General features: G+C 38.1%; 1 protein-coding gene across 6 annotated transcripts in view; it reads right to left on the bottom strand.

The window, feature by feature from the left end:
- RIMS2 (regulating synaptic membrane exocytosis 2) overlaps positions 1-16,548 on the bottom strand; it is a 787,778-nt gene that overhangs the window by 614,654 nt on the left and 156,576 nt on the right. For all 6 annotated transcript variants that reach the window (XM_039525805.1, XM_039525817.1, XM_039525808.1 and 3 more), the window contains one exon: positions 185-395. In XM_039525805.1, coding sequence (XP_039381739.1) covers positions 185-395 — 211 coding nt within the window. The remainder of the gene's footprint in view (positions 1-184; positions 396-16,548) is intronic.

Raw genomic sequence — 16,548 nt, 5'->3', positions numbered from 1 at the left:
GGCACAGGTATGTCCTAGGGAGCCATTTTTTCAGCACATATATTTCCAATAACTAAAGTAACTGACTGTGGACAAATTACAATAATAATCTTCAGAGAACTTCTGTACCAAATCACATCACACTTCACATTAAGCAACATCAATATGAAAATTCAGTGATACTTATTTTAAACAAATTATATACCTTATTTGAGCGTAAAGACACTCTTCCTCCGCAACGAGCACAGAATTTAGTTTGGCAATATGAACAGTTATGGCCACAGCCATCAGCAAATTTTGTTTTGTGGCAGATACCACAGGTGGGGGCATCGCTCTTCTGCTCCTGCTGCTGCTGTGATTCTTCACCCATCTTCTTCACCTGCTCCTTATACATTTCAAATTGTTGATGCAATTTCCTGCAGAAGAAAACAGATCAATGAAAAGTTGTTTTATACAGGTTCATGCACAAATTTGTTCATCAATTTTCAAAACAAATTTAAATAAGAAGTACCACAGTAAAGAGAAAGCTGAAAAAAATGAAGTGCATACATAATGCAGTTACTTCATGTGTTACATGAAGTTCTACCTTTTATCATCCATTTTAACAGAACTAAACATAAGGGGCTTAGGTTGAGTCTCAGCTGCGATCATGTGCAAAGCACATACACAGTAAGTCCAGCTACTATAAAGGGGACTTCACTGATTAGTTAACGCTCCTCTAGTGTGTGACCAACTATTGGCAGACATAACAGCAGTGGAACATCCTGACAGTGAAATCAGAAAGACAGGGCTAACTGTTAACAAACCAGTAATTACTATGTAAAAGAAAGTCTGGTTTGATTCTTCGAGGTGCCCTTTTCCCTATTTTCACCATTCATAACTTAATATGCCTACATTATTTACCTTGCTTTTCCCACTACTGCTGTACAGATGAATTATTCTCAAATGTTTTAACAAACACATGCCTTGCAAACATAGCATCCAAGTATTGTGCAGCTCCATACATAACATTTCTTACCAGTGAGGAGTTATCATTATCTCAGTGTTGCCAACTCTCACTATTTTATTTTGAGTTTTGTGATGGTTGTTTTTTCTGAAAGCCTCAGCTCCTGGAGTCAAATGATTACAGGAGATTCTCAGCTTTAATGTTTAAAAAAAATTAAGTCTCTAGCCCTTAGAGTTCCTGAAGAAAGCTGAAAACCTGACCTGTGTATACCTATGGGCTCAGAAATTAGATGGCAAATAAAAATAATTGCACATTTTCTTATTATTAAATCTCATCATTTTAAGGGGCCTGACTCATGATTTTTGAATGTTAGCAAAATTGTCACTTATTTCCCCTTCAGGGTGCCCTGGAACAGTGGGAAGGGCACAGAGAGAGACATGAGACTATCCCTTATACCTTTCAGAAATGGAGATTGGAAATGGACAGGGGTGACTGGGGAATATGGAGACGTTACTAGAAGCTAAAGAGAGTCAGGTTGCTGTCCCCACTCTGCTCCTCGTCCCCCTGCATTTGTGTCAGGCTGTTTCCTTCAATGCACCTTCACTCCCTGGGGATCATCAGAAGCTGCACTGAGAGTACAGGAAAGACTACAGAAGAGAGCACTGCTCTCAGTGCTGGTACCCAGCACCACAGCCATCTCCAACAGATACAAGCAGTAATTGCAGGAATATTCTTATTCATTCTCTGAACCTGGCTGGGAGGAGCAAATATGAGACAATAGCTTATATCATCCCCTCCTTTGGAAAACCTGCAGCAGTGGAAAAGTTATTATGAAAATGCTATGGAGTCAATGACATGGAATTCCCAGAACATCCTCTTTGGGATCATGCTTCTGAGAAGGTAAAAGGGAGCATACCACTATAAAAAGTATATATATATCACAACATACACTGAGAAATCCCACAGAAATCCCACGGCTCTCTAGGCATGAGTAAGATGACCTGCTCCACTTCACTACTTCCTGCTCCCTGGCAATACGTTTGCTCAAGAACTCTCTGATGTAGGCATAGGAAGCACATAGCAGGAGATAATGCTTAGGCCATCATCAACTCCCACTGGAATTTCCAGTGAAAACATGGCAGATTTGCTAGCATCTGAAGCAAAAGCCACAAACATTTGAAATGTGGGGTGCCTCCATCATATCCTAGGCTTGGCAAGGCTAACCAGACTAAGAAAGATATACCTGCTAAAAACTGAATGTGCAATGTGTGACTACAATCTTTAAAAAGATGCCAACTATAATAGTTTGGCCATGTTGCTAGTATGACCCCATATTGACTACCTAAAATGGTTCTCTATGGAAGAGTCCACAGCAAGAGAGGCTGTGGATGTCCAAAGAGGTATAACACAGTGGTATAACACAGTATATAAAACCATCTAGGCAACCCTCCAACAGGCTCAAATGGCAGATCAATGGCTGAAATTTGCTCATTTCCTCAGCCTTACCCAACCCTGATGTGGGAAAAAGGAGATGACGATGATGATTGAGACACAATCTTGCTGAGTCAGCAAGTAAATCAATACTCTACCAAAAACTGTTAAAAATGAATATTTTAATTTTTTTTAATGGGATTTAAAAGACACGGATATTGGAAGCACCCCCGAGGAGGTGCCAGCTTACTCAGGTCTGCTCCCCTCCTGTAACTCACAACACTGCAATCACATTGCTATACATTTATGTACATTTTATATATGGGCAGTGTAAGGGGAGGGGCAATTGTGTGAGTGTCATACACAATGCATAAATACTGGATAGTTTTACTACATAATATTATAGTATATATAATGCATTATACACAGTCTCATACATATGGCCATTATGAAACAAGATTTTGATTTGATTGGCTAGTGACTTTATGACTAGGTATCTGACATACCTGCTAAGGCTGCATATTGTAGACTGGAACTTGCATATATCTCAATCGATATCCAACAGCTACAAGGGATTCTAGTTAAGAGGTCAGATGCTTATTAAAAGAAGAAAAAATAATCCTCTGGAATTCTACAGGAGTAGCTCTCTACTGCTTCTCAGCCTTCCCAGCTATACAACACTCATCTTCATGACAAAGGAAAACCATGTTTACCAGACGCCCATCTACCCCCCAAAAGAACCCCCAGCAGCTTTTCCACCCACTCAGCAACACTATCACCTGACAGCAGAATAAGCTGTCCCACTCCAGGCACCCAAAAGCCTCCCATTACTTATTCACATGACCTATATCCCACAGACTTGTGGAATATGATGCGTCATATATATATTTTGCATTCTGGGAGTTGCAAACCCAGAAAAAGTAGTTAACCATTGTTCTACAGTACTACTCCAACACACTACACTACAATCACAATACAAATACAGTTACAATGGTATTATTACTAAGATGTATTGAGCCATTATTATGGAATATTGTGGGTCTACTGAACTATGATTAATCTTTCTCTCCATTCACCCTTCCTCCTCCTGGAATCACTTTCGTGCTCTGACTCTTTTTCCATATTAGGCTCAAACTCCTTGTCCTCACCATCAAGGCTCTACACAGCTCCACTCCTACCAACCTTTCAGCAATCATTTTCTCTGCCAACCCTCTCTCCTTAGTGCAGTATCCTCACACCTTCATCTTCATGTCTCGTTTCAGACTGGTTCTTTCTTCCTATAAATTCACTTCTTTTGGCTAAACACTAATGTCCCAATGTAGCCAGTTCCTTAGTTATCTCTGTATTCTAACTAAACTAAATCCTAAGGGATAAATCTGTGCTCACTTACACAAGTGCAGCTCGCATTGAAGAAAATGGTAACTGCAGGTTTTCAGTGATTCTGGAGCCTAACTTTTGGCACTCGGGTTTGTAAACTTTGGCCCTTGTTTACTCTGGGTTTATAAAGTGCCAAACATTGCCTACTTATTGCACTATGTAAACAACAACTACTGCTGGCAAGCAGGGACCTTTCCAATGAGGGAAATAATAACAAACAAAACAAGATATTAACAATAAGAAATGTGCAGTTTTTACTTTTACCATTTTGATTTATACATCAAATTTACTAGCAAATCTCAAAATGAACATATTTTAAATGATCACTTTCATATAGGCCCCAACTCAGCAAGGTGCTAAAGCATTTGCCTAAGTTCCAGCACACAAGTAATCCCCTTAAAGCCAAAAGCCTTCCTATGCTCACGCCAGTGATCATAAAAAGCAAGAATAGACAGACTCTCGCTCTATTAGACCAAGGAGAAGGGAAAGAAATCAGAGATGGGCATGTGCTTAAGTGATGCTGCTGAGGCAAACTGAACTCTAGTGTAATGAGTTTTGTCACTAGCTTCTAAAGATGTAGGTAATATATTAATATGTATTTTATGTATTCCTGAAGGACCCACATTGTGTCAGGCACTCTTCACATGCACAAGAAGACATAGTTCCTGTCCCACACAGTTGATCACCTGAAATAGTACAAACATGGTACATTTAAAGCAAAATGAAAAATGTGTATGAGGGCTTCACATTTGTTTGATTCTTTATCTTTCCCAGACATTTTGCAGATTGGATTATTAAAAAAATACACATGAAGCATAATACAGTGCAATACAACCAGTCTCCCAAAGGAAATTAAATCTGGAAGACCAACTTCCTTTACTATTTTTGAATACTGAGATACAAACTACTTTGATCCAAAATGTTCCAATCCCTTTCCCTTTTTTTGAATCATACAACTTCAGTTAAGAAAATATTCCTGAAGGTGTCTCAGCCATACACATGGCTATGCATTGTGCTCTGGGCTGGATAGAGACCTTCAGATCCAACTCTAGCAGCTACTTTCACTGTTCCACTATCACCATATGAAAGAAGAAAAATAATATCTAAAACTGTATTTGCTTATTTATATCTAATGACAATTCTTTTTCAACCCAAACAGATATTGTAGAAAAAAATGTAGGCTTCAAGTATGTGGCAAGGCACCTCCTTTGCTTCACTGAGCTCAGTGATGGGGGGAGGCAGGGACAGTGCCTGAAGTAAATCAATCCCACTCCATAGAATTTTTTATTCTTCAGTATTTACAAGGTGGGCCTCAGGATAGGCCCAAGCACCCTCTTCAGCCAAACAAAAGAAACAAATTCATAATACAAAAAGGGAATACCTTTCCCTGCCCCCTCTCTGGGGGTGTTGCCTTCTTATGCTAGCTTATGGGTGCCAGCCTTTCCTCAAGCACTCAGTTAGCTTGGCTGCTTCCTCTATGGGGGAGAAGCACAGCCTTCCACCCAGAAGCCTTTTCTCCATACTACCCTTGCTGCAGATATATGTATAAAACCTTCCTCCTCTGTGTGTGTGTGTATATGTATATACACACACACACACACACACACAAGGAAGGTTTTAAAGTCACTGGCAGCCCTTAACTGGACTCAGGTGTCCCTAGTTGACCTGAGGTAAACTCTTTTCAGCTCTTAGGAAAAGGGGACTTTATCATTCTAGGGCTGAAATACACACCTTCTACCACTCTCTTAAAGTAGTCCTGCCTAACTTTGTCACAAGTGGAATGAAAAACATGGGTTAGAAGCAAATCAAACAGTGAGAACAAGGACTACAATTCTGGAGCTAAGTATTATTGCCATTATTATTTTTAAAAGACATTTCTGATGGCCTGGATCATAGTGATTATCCACAAAGTGGATCTATTAACTGGTCAGTGCAAGACAAGCAGCAACCTTCCTACTGCTGCATCTCAAAAACATTAGCACTCTGGTGAGTCTGAACTACATTGACTCTCAAGATTTCTAGCTACTTATATATATGATCCAATTTTCAGAGGGAGCACAAGCTGAATATCAGGGGTGAGATCTTAGCTCCATTTAACTCAACAGCAAATCTCCCATTATCTTAAATGGAATGAGGATTTCACCCCAGATCTTGAGCGGTATAACACAGATGGCTCTTAGCAGGTTATCAACCTGCTATTATGCAATTTATCAGGAAATAATTACAATGTCAATATGCCAGTGTATACTTTTTATGTCTTACAAAACTTAATACTATGGACCTTATCTTGACTTTCTCACGTACTCAGAACTCCCACTGAATTCCTTAGGAGTTTTTAGTGCACAAGGAATGGTCTCTAAATGTTCTTCATGTTAACATGTTTAATGTTTATGATAACAATAACTTACAATTATAATTTCATTATATACCATCCCTCCTTCAAATACACACAAACAATTGTTGTAGCAACCCTAAAGCAAATAACAATGTTTCAGTACCTGTGTCTTTTTCATTGTCTCAGCAGAATGAAAGGAATACATAAACTTATTCTGTACTCAAGCCACTTTTAGAAATTTTCAAAGCCATCAGTGTAGTTCTTCTCCAGTAATTCTGTTATTGTGGAAAAATTAAGATTGTCTCCATCTTGGCCATATGAAGACTAAGAAAGGGCAGTTTACTTTAAAAAATATAAGAAGTGAACTTTCCAAAAACTTGAACTACATTTTTGAAATCCAAATTTATTCTGATCACTGTTTTCGCTTATTATGTTTCATTTTTGCACACTTCTAGTCCTGGAAGCAGAATATACTACAGTTTCACTTGTCCAATGACACCCAATATCCCCTGAGAGGGGAAAAATAAAATATTAAAGCCCCAAAACCAGAAAATAAAGGTTCTTGTTGTGAAATATATAATTCATAGAGTGTGCCTGTTCACAAGCACATTAAACCTCAAGTTATATAGGTTGCACTAAGAATTTTAATAGCAATGTCCTTCTTGTATTGTAATGATAGTAAATGAACAAAATTGTCATAGGTGGTTTCTCTAGCACTTTATATCAACTAAATTCTGTTTATTTGCTTTTATAAACTATGAAAGAGGGAAATGTAGTACACACACACACACACACACACACACACACACAGAGTAATGCAGTCTATGGAGCTGCATGGGTGTAAATGAAAACAGAATTTGACTCTGGAAAATGTTTGGAATCTGGCACATTTCCACATTTATATACACTAGAGTATATAATCATACCAGCAGTATGGCACATTTCCATATAACACATGTAATCTTTGAGAGCTTGCTTGCCTCTTTATTCCTGCCAACCATTGTGTTCTTGATTTGAAATGTGTTATCTGTAATGAACCTCGAGTGCAGCGGCGTATTATCCCCTAGGCCAACAAGGCCTAGGCGTAGGGCGGCAAATTTGCAGGGGCGGCAAATTTAAAATAGCAGCCCAGCATTTTTGTAATCGCGTGCTGCGATTCTACCAAGCATGATAGCGCGTATTGAAACTGCCAATGACGGCGCGACGGAGACGCCATTTAGTAAACAACATACTTGGGACTGGAGTTGTGACAATCCTAAGCGTTAATTAACAATATGACCGGAAGGTGCTCAGTTAAAAAAAAAAAGCTATACAGAAGAAAGGGAAAAATGAAATGATAGCAAAAATGCACAAAATTGATTCCTTTGTTGTATCAGTTAGTGCCGACAGTGAGACAGAAAAAAAAGTTGAAAGAAGTAGTGAAGTAAAAAGTGAAAATATTGGTGTTGATATTGAAAATATTGATGTGTATAAAGTACATATTAAAACTAATGAAGAAATTCCGGCTGTGGTTAGTGTTGAAGAAAATGTTCCAAATACTAGCGTATCAGAGACTACCGGGAATCATGTTGCTCTGGATATCTTTGACAATACTGCAGAGATTTGCGAATCACATCAATCAGAAATTCAATCTGACATTGGAATATCTACCATAAGTGACGACCCAGCCCAATAGATATTGAATGATGCTACAATTGAGTATTTATCAACACATGGTATTAAACAAAATATCGATAGTGATTTTACTAACTCAAAAAGGCAATATACTGATAAAATGCGTGTTCTAACAAAAAATGTGTTTGAACGACATCTTTTAAACGGTGAAGTAAAGCCACGGCAATATCTTGTATATTCGGAGAGCAAAGGAGCCGTGTTTTGTGCCCCATGTCGATTATTCGGAGGGATCTCTAGTCTGGCGATGAGTGGATACCATGACTGGAAAAACATGTCAGCTCGACTACGTGAACATGAACATTCAACTGAACATAAAACGTGTGTACTGACAATGGTGAGGAGAGGCAAGATATCCGGAAAAATTGATATGAATTTAAAATTTCAAATGGAAGAAGACATTATGTATTGGAGAAATGTGTTGAAGAGGATTGTAGCAGTGGTAAAGAAACTTTCAAGCAGAGGACTTGCATTTAGAGGTAAGGTTGAAAAATTTGGATCACCTTATAATGGCAATTACATGATGGCCCTTGAGCTTGTTGCAGAATTTGACCCATTTTTAGCAAGTCACATTGCATGTTATGGAAATGAAGGTCGAGGTAACGTATCTTATCTTTCATCCTATACATGTAATGAATTTATAACATTGATGGCTTCAAATGTGATCTCAAATATTATTAAAGAAGTAAAAGAAGCCAAATATTTCTCAATAAGTGTTGACTCAACTCCCGACATATCTCATGTTGATCAATTGGCTTTTATACTGAGATATGTAAATGATGATGGCATACCAGTAGAGAGGTTTCTTTGGTTTTTTACCAAATACTGGCCACAAATCAGAACAGTTAGCTGATGCTGTACTTTCAACTTTGAATTGTTATGGATTAGATATCACAAACTGCCATGGACAGTCATACGACAATGCCACTAACATGTCCGGTGTATATAGCGGGTTGCAAGCAAGAATTAAGAATATAAATCCTTATGCTGTGTATGTGCCTTGCTCTGTGCATTCTTTAAATCTGGTTGGAGTATTTGCAGCAGAAAGTTGTCAAGAATCATGTTCATTTTTCTCAACTGTCCTATATCTTTATTCATTTTTTTCTGCCTCTACTCACTGGTGGGAGATTTTACTATCTAATTTGAAGCCAGGCAGTAAAGTAATAAAAAGACTTTCTGAGACTCGCTGGTCATCTCGAGTGGAAGCTTATCATAATTTGAGTGAAAACTGGAATGCTATAATTAAAGCCTTAAATACAATAAAGGAAGATGCTACTGAGAAACCTGTTACACGTAATGAAGCTGCAGGGCTGCAGCGAAAACTCGATCGACTTGAGGCAGCTTTTATGGCTGTATTTTGGAGCTCACTCTTGGAAAGATTTCATATAACTAGCCAAAAACTGCAAAATGTTTATATTGATATACAGACAGTTGTAGAGTTCTACAACTCACTAATAGGATACATTAACTCTATACGGGACTTGTTTGAGATGTACAAAGAGAAAGCCAAAGAAAAATCTGAAATTGAAGACTACGAATTTGACACAAAGCGAAAAAGAAAGCGTAAACTGCAAGCTGAGGAGATACGCGAAGTTGAAGTGAAAATGTGTGGTAGAGACAAATTTAAAGTAGATACCTTTTTAACAATACTAGACCTTGTATGTTCTGAATTGAAACACAGAAGTAATGCGTATCAAGAAATTTATGGCAGATTTCAGTTTCTCTCTAACATTACCAATATTTCAACAGCAGATATAACAGTTCATGCTAAAAAAATTACAGCTATGCTACCAAGGAGATTTAGAAGAATCATTCGTGAACGAGTGTCTACATTTTCGATCATATTTGGAAGGTGTTGAAATTCCTGAAAATGAAAAGAAGTCAATTCTAAGATATTGCAGCCTTCTTCGAAATCGAAACATTCATTCATCAGTGTATCCAAATCTTGATATTGCCTTCAGAATGTTCGTTTGCACACCTGCTACAAACTGTTCAGTGGAACGATCATTTTTGGCATTAAAAAGGGTGAAAAACTATTTGAGGGCTAATCTCAGTGAAGAAAAATTAAACTCCCTTTCTCTCCTGACAATTGAAAAGGATCTAACAACTTCTCTGGATTATACAGAATTAATTAATGTTTGCCGCTCAAAGGTGTAGGCATAAACAAATGTAATTACTTATTACTCAAATATTTTTATTTCCTTCATTGTATCTACATAAAATAAGAAATAAATATTTGATATAAAACCGGACTCCCGCTTGAACGCGGCGTTTTGGATCCATGCGCGGTCCCACGCTATAACCGAAATCGCGCTATACAGACTAAAACTAAAATAACTAAAACAAGTTCATATGGGGCCAGCTGCCGGGGGCGGTAATTATTTCAGGGCCTAGGGGCGGCAAAAATCATTAATCCGCCACTGCTCGAGTGTAGATTTTAGTCCATTAAGTATTGTGTTTCTTTGTAACCTATAGCTTCTATTATTATTATTCTGTATTTTGTCACTGGTCTCATTATATACTTATCTACATAAAAAGCATAAGCCCTTTGCCATTCCATAAGCCAAATATATTCAAATAGCCTTCTCATTGCCATACATGAGTACTTTGTTTTACTTGTAGCCTCTGACTCTTTTTCAGGGTCATATACAAAACTAAAACTATATGTACTTTTAACAATCTATATATTGCCTCTCTCCTTTATTAATATTTTCTATTAGAAGGAAAATACTACATAGATTATTGTATTGACAGTTGTCAGAGGGGAAAAAAGCAACAACACAGGACAAAATTTCATAGAGACTCTTATAAAACACATGCCATATATATTCACTTAATTAACAGAGCAACCCGGGATAAATAATCATAGCTTAACAAAAATTGTGAAGGCCTCAGTTTAGGAAACTCATAAAATTACTTGAACCACTTTATTTCATACTTCAATATCTACTATTTCTCATAGGTCTCGCAGACAGTGGCTTAACACAAAAACTAAATGACTAATGTCACCTCATGATAATAACGTTTGCTTTTTTTATAATAGCACAGAATTTAATAAGAATTTTGTAACTGAATTTTCATAAAATATTGTGAAAATAAAACTATAGCTTGTTCATATTATCTGTATTCGGGTCTCTACACACAATATTTCTGTCTGAAAGTTCTCAGGAGCTTGGTGCCAGCACACTAGAAGTAATCACTTTATAATTTGGCATCAAAGTAGTCTCAATATCAGGCCAAAGTACAGCACAAATAACCTCAATCAACACTTCAGGCTGTTGTCCAAGGGTTATATCAGTTCACTGAGTCCACATCTTCATATGTTCACCTAAGAATGTTTAGCTTGGTCATAGAGAGACAAGGTGTGTGAGGTAATATTTTTTATTGGACCAACTTCTGTTGGTGAAAGAGACAAGCTTTTGAACTACACAGAGTTCTTCAGGTCTGGGAAAGGTACTTCCAATGTCACAGCTAAATATAAGATGAAACAGACTTTCTAGTATAAGTAGTAAACACATATTCTAAGGGACTATTCAAGGTGAAGTGCATCATTAACACAACTACAGTCATAGGACAAAAAAGGGCAGTTAATGGGCTATGGGTTGTTGTAATAAGCCATAAATCTAGTGTCTTTGTTAAGACCATGATTTTTAGTGTCTAGCAAAGTTATAAATTTAAATTCCCAGGCTCTTCTTTTTAAGGTATTGTGTAGGTTTCTTCTGAGGACGAGGACTGAGAGCTCTGATATAGAGCGATCTTTTTGTGAAAAGTGTTTGCTCATGGGCGATATGGTGCTTTTGTTTTTTTATCATTTTTCTCTGTGAATTCATTTGAGAGTATAGTGATTGTCTGGTTTCACCCACATAGTTGTTATTCGGGCATTTAGTGCACTAGATGAGGTACAACACATTGTTATAGGCATGGATCTTGGCTATTGGATCTTGAAAGGTGTTGTGGTGTATATTTGATCATTATAGTAGTGGAGAGACATCTTCAAGTTTTGTATCCATTGTGCCGCTTTAAGTTGGTCTGATCTGTGAGGAGCTTCCTTCAGATGATGAGCTTGGTGGGGGTGAGGGCTGTTTGAAGGCCAAAACAGTCAAATCACAGCTTGATCATATTCAGAAAATTTATTTCTTTTGCACAAAGGACTAACTTTTGCAGGGTACAACCATGTAGCTTGTATAGCCTGTTGCTGAAACTCAGAATTTAATTCATATTCTTTTATCCTATTGTGTGCCAATTATAAGATGTATAGTATATATTTCTGCAGGGGAAAAAAAGCAGTCTCTCTCTCTCTCGCTCCCCCTCCCACACATGTGCATGCACACACACAAAGACAAAAATAATGTTAACATGCATATTTTCTCCACATTTCCATCAGGTTTCTATTTTTTTTCCTCACACAATTCTTTCTGATTTTGTAAATTAATTTGCTATGTAGAACAGAATCTGAAGCTTTTCTACATACTATTTCACCCTTGTCTATCATTTTAGCGATGTATTCAAAAAAAATCCAAGCAAATTTGTCAGACAAAAGATCAAATACCATTCATCTTATTCACTTGAGAAGTTTTATTGACTTCAATTGGCCTAATTGTATGAATAAAATGAGCTGGATTTAGCTCACTATTTTTGTTTTTAAATTAATGTGGTTTTCAAAATAAGCATTACTAAAATATTTTGCAAGCTAGCCTTTCAATTTTCTATTATCTATCCCACAATAAAGTCTTATTTATCAGTCTGTAGACTGAAAGTCTAATATCAGCTCTAAAGGGCCCAATAAAAATGAATAGAAGTCTTCCCCAAAACAGATCATTACCCATCTATGAAGATGGGACTGTGTAAGTACCTAGTGTCTGACCACTTCCCAAGTGGTGAGTAGTAACAAAATCTTTCTCACTCTGCCACCCCCATGTTTTCAACACATATAAGAGTAAATGTGAATGAATAGAATTTTTGTAAGGGAGAAGAGGGATTGTCATGTATTTATTTGAGCCACCAATTCTTAATCCAAGAGTTGATGCCTTGTAGTCATTCTGACAGCTCTATCATGTTATTGGTTTGTCTGTGCAAAATGAGACATGCAGCTGGGTACCATCCATGTAGTGTGACCATTGGTGTGTGCAACATCTCACCACCTCTCATGTGGTGAATGGATCCTTCTGGAATACATCAGGTAAAAGGCCCTTCCTTAGGTGCTTTCTATTTTCTCTGTCTTTTTTGAGATGGGGTCTCCAGAACTGAACACAGATGAGGACATACTTATCGCATCAATATATTTTCAGTATTGCTTCCTACCTATTTTTATAAATCCTAGCTTTGCTTACTTCTATGACCACTACTGTATGTCGTCCCTGTTCCCTGCACACACACACACACTTTACTGGTCAAATTTAAGTGTTTTATAATAAAAACATTATGCTGTAAATGTATAATTTTACATCTGTTTGATCCTTTTATATTTTATTCACTGTACTGAATTCAGTAATCACATGAATATTGGCAATCAAAAAAGCAGGGCCTTAACTAGACAGGCTTTAGAAGGTCTTAGCCTGTGTTGGTGAATTTCACACTGACCTCATCTTTAAACAATCAAACTTTATTTCAGATAAAGAGAGTGAGTTAGCATCATGCAACAATTTCTCTCTTGGCAGTTTAAGTGACTAGACCTTCCTCTTTAAAACTTTAGCCTCACCACTTACAACTATACAGTTTACTGCTTTATTATCAGAGATCTGTAAGCTTCCCCATATAAAAGGGCCACAGTTAGTTTTACGCTTTACTTGTTTCAGTAAGTTATATTTTTGATTTACTGTGCACAGTGGTTAAAGTAACCATTACTTTTAAGAGGCATACAATATTTACAAAATGTACTTTTAAGAATAACTAACTCAGTCACTGGCTGTTAAGTACATTGAAACATTATTACATTTATGAAGAGTCTCTCTACCAGAGATAATATTTCTGACAAGTCACTCAAGTTACTTTATTTGCATTATCAGTAGCTGTACATTAGCTAGTTATAACCTTTATGACCATGTTATTAGAAGAACAAAAATACTACAAAGTTGCTGTGTTAAAGATATTTTTGCCTTTATTATTGGATGCAAAATTAACTTTCTGTAACACTTTATTTGACACGACTAAAGTAAATGTGTACAAAATACTAGGTCACTCTATTTTAGCTCTGAAACTTAACACTCGTTGACATTACAGTATCATGATTAGAATGAGTTCATTCCACTTCATTTACAACATTCATGAGAGTTTTCAATTATTAAGTAACCCCTATCCTTTTACTACTGTGACAGCATTGTTCTTATCTGGATGGTTTTCCTTTTAATGAACAGGAGATAAGTGTGGGCAATGTTAGGAGTCCTGGTGTAGACAGGGCTCAGGAGTATTTACCACTTTGTTGTTTAACCCTGCCCAGAGCAGGTCGTGATGACTCCAAATTAAAAAAGGTCTGAGCTTTGTCTACACCAGAACTCCTACCCCCCATACAATTTTTAATCCTCAATGTGGCCTTCAGGTCAAAAACTTTGCACACCCCTGCAATAGACGGTAGTTACTGATCCTGCACTTGTTCTAGCTGCCACTTGCAAAGAGGTATTTTCTCCTGTTGTACTTCACAGACTAGTTCATCTTGCCATAGGACCTGTATTACTTTCTATATTGTCTGGCAGGACCCAACTTTTCTGATGACCCTGAACAGCATCAGCTCTCCATGACATTTCCCATTATATCAGTAAGATAGCTGGGAACTGACTTGTCTGAGCATCTGATCCCAAGGACCAAAGCCCCTTATAGCTTCATGAAACAGATCTGAATCCTACTTCCCCAGGAAGGAACTGTTAGGCCAAACAATTTGTTACATTGAGAGGAACCATTCTTGCAATATTGCCCACCCATGTTAGCCTTGCTTATGAAATCATGTGGGGGAATTTTGGGTATCAGATGACAGTTGGTTTTTATTTATTTATTTTTGTTGGCCTGACTCTACATGAGAGTTTTCATGCCCAAAGAAAGGGACTGAGATGATGCCTGCCTATGACAGGTCCATATATTGAGGATATCACTCTTTCAGGTACAAATTTCCTCTAGCAAGAAACACTGAGTCCATGACCACCAGGGAAAGTAGCCACATGTATCTTTGATAGAGATACTAGATTAAATTTTGACTGCTACACACTGAGGAACCTGCTATTCCAGAAAGTCTTTAAACCTGCAGTGGAGGTCAGGCGGATGGTGAGATAGAAAGAAAGAAATGTTGGGTCAGAGGACACTTAATGCATGCTAGTTCTTCAATATCTGGTCTGCTGTCCTTACCATAACTCCATAGCCATCATGTGGGGGGAGGAGGAGGAGGTGGAGGCATGCAGCCTGTGACAGAAGCTTGAGGCAATTATTTGGACATTACATTAGCTGGTAATGACAGCCAAAAAATTCTCCTCTCGCATGCAGATGTCAGAGTTTGATGTTCAGGTTCCATAACCAGAGGAGAGCCTCTGTACACAGGGAGGCTAAACATTGCAAACTGTCCTCCAGATGCTGAGTTGGGCACTCTTCCAAGATGGAAGTTACTGTCTTCAATCCTGCCCCATAGTGACTGAGTAGGGAGAAAACCAGGCCAAGCTAGTGCATACCTGTAGTGCCTGTTCCAATATCTGCAATCAAGTGGTCAAGGAGTCAGGTGCAGTGACAGAATCCTGATTATTTAGTGGGTTAGACTCTCTTTCTCTTTCCCACTGATCCCTCCACTCTATAAGGTAATAGTTTTCAGCTCCTGGGTGGTGCTGATCATCCATGCATAGTAAAGAGCCTGTAGCAGAGATGTCCAGATCAGCTGTTGTGTCACACGCTAGTCCACAGGAGTGGAATTCCTCCCCTGAATATGAGCAGACTTTTGACTTGGCACTGTGTTTCCTGTCTGAGACTGGGGAATCAGTCAACCAGAGATACAGTGGTTTGTTTCATTTGTCACAGCTCTTCAGACAAACAGTAATGGCCTCTCATCAAAGGTCTGGTGGAGCTCTGTGTGCTAGCACATACAGACTGGAACTTGGTGTATAATTCAAGCAGTCACTAATAATATGAGTAGCCAAATTCAACACTGTGTTGACAAACTGAGTGTGGTGATTGCTATCCCAGATGTCAAAGCAATATTCAGCTGGAGCAAACACCAGGGCAAATACAAATGTACAAAGGGGAAAAGGGTCTGCTCCTTATTTTCCCCAGTTTTCAAACCAAAGTAGTATAGGAAGAGAGCTTCATTTTCAGGTGCTCCAAATAAAACTGATGTGTCAGGCTATGGTTGCATATTACTACGAAGTATGTGACAACTGGATGAAATGTCAGTAGCCATCCTTGGACATGGATCAAGATGGGTTGATTGACAAGCAATTGTTTAGATGGAAAGTAGTTACCATGGTCTTGGTATCAGTGAGCATTAGTCTCTGCTGCTGGAAGTAAGTGGTGAAGGTATCCATGTCTTGTCTAGGATTCCCTTCAATCCTGTGGAAGTAGTTTCCAGTATCAGCAATACAGATGCCTTCAGCATACACTTACTTGTCAGCCTGCATTTCAGGAAGATTGTATATGTACTGTATATATCGAACAAAAGAGGAGCCAAAACTGACCCCTGTGCAAGGCCATAAGGAGACATTTTAGGTGACTGATTTTTCTCCCCAACTTGCAGGATATAGCCTCAGCTGCTAATCATGTCTTGAGTGAATTGCACCATCGACCTACAAGGAATAACTTGCAGCAATTGGCAGTCAGCCTGACAGGCCACACAGTTCTTGTA

The sequence above is a fragment of the Mauremys reevesii genome, linkage group 2, assembly GCF_016161935.1.
Source record: "Mauremys reevesii isolate NIE-2019 linkage group 2, ASM1616193v1, whole genome shotgun sequence".
Classification (NCBI taxonomy): Eukaryota; Metazoa; Chordata; order Testudines; family Geoemydidae; genus Mauremys; species Mauremys reevesii.
Note: the sequence above shows the minus strand (reverse complement) of the source record. Positions and strands in the feature narration are given on the sequence as shown.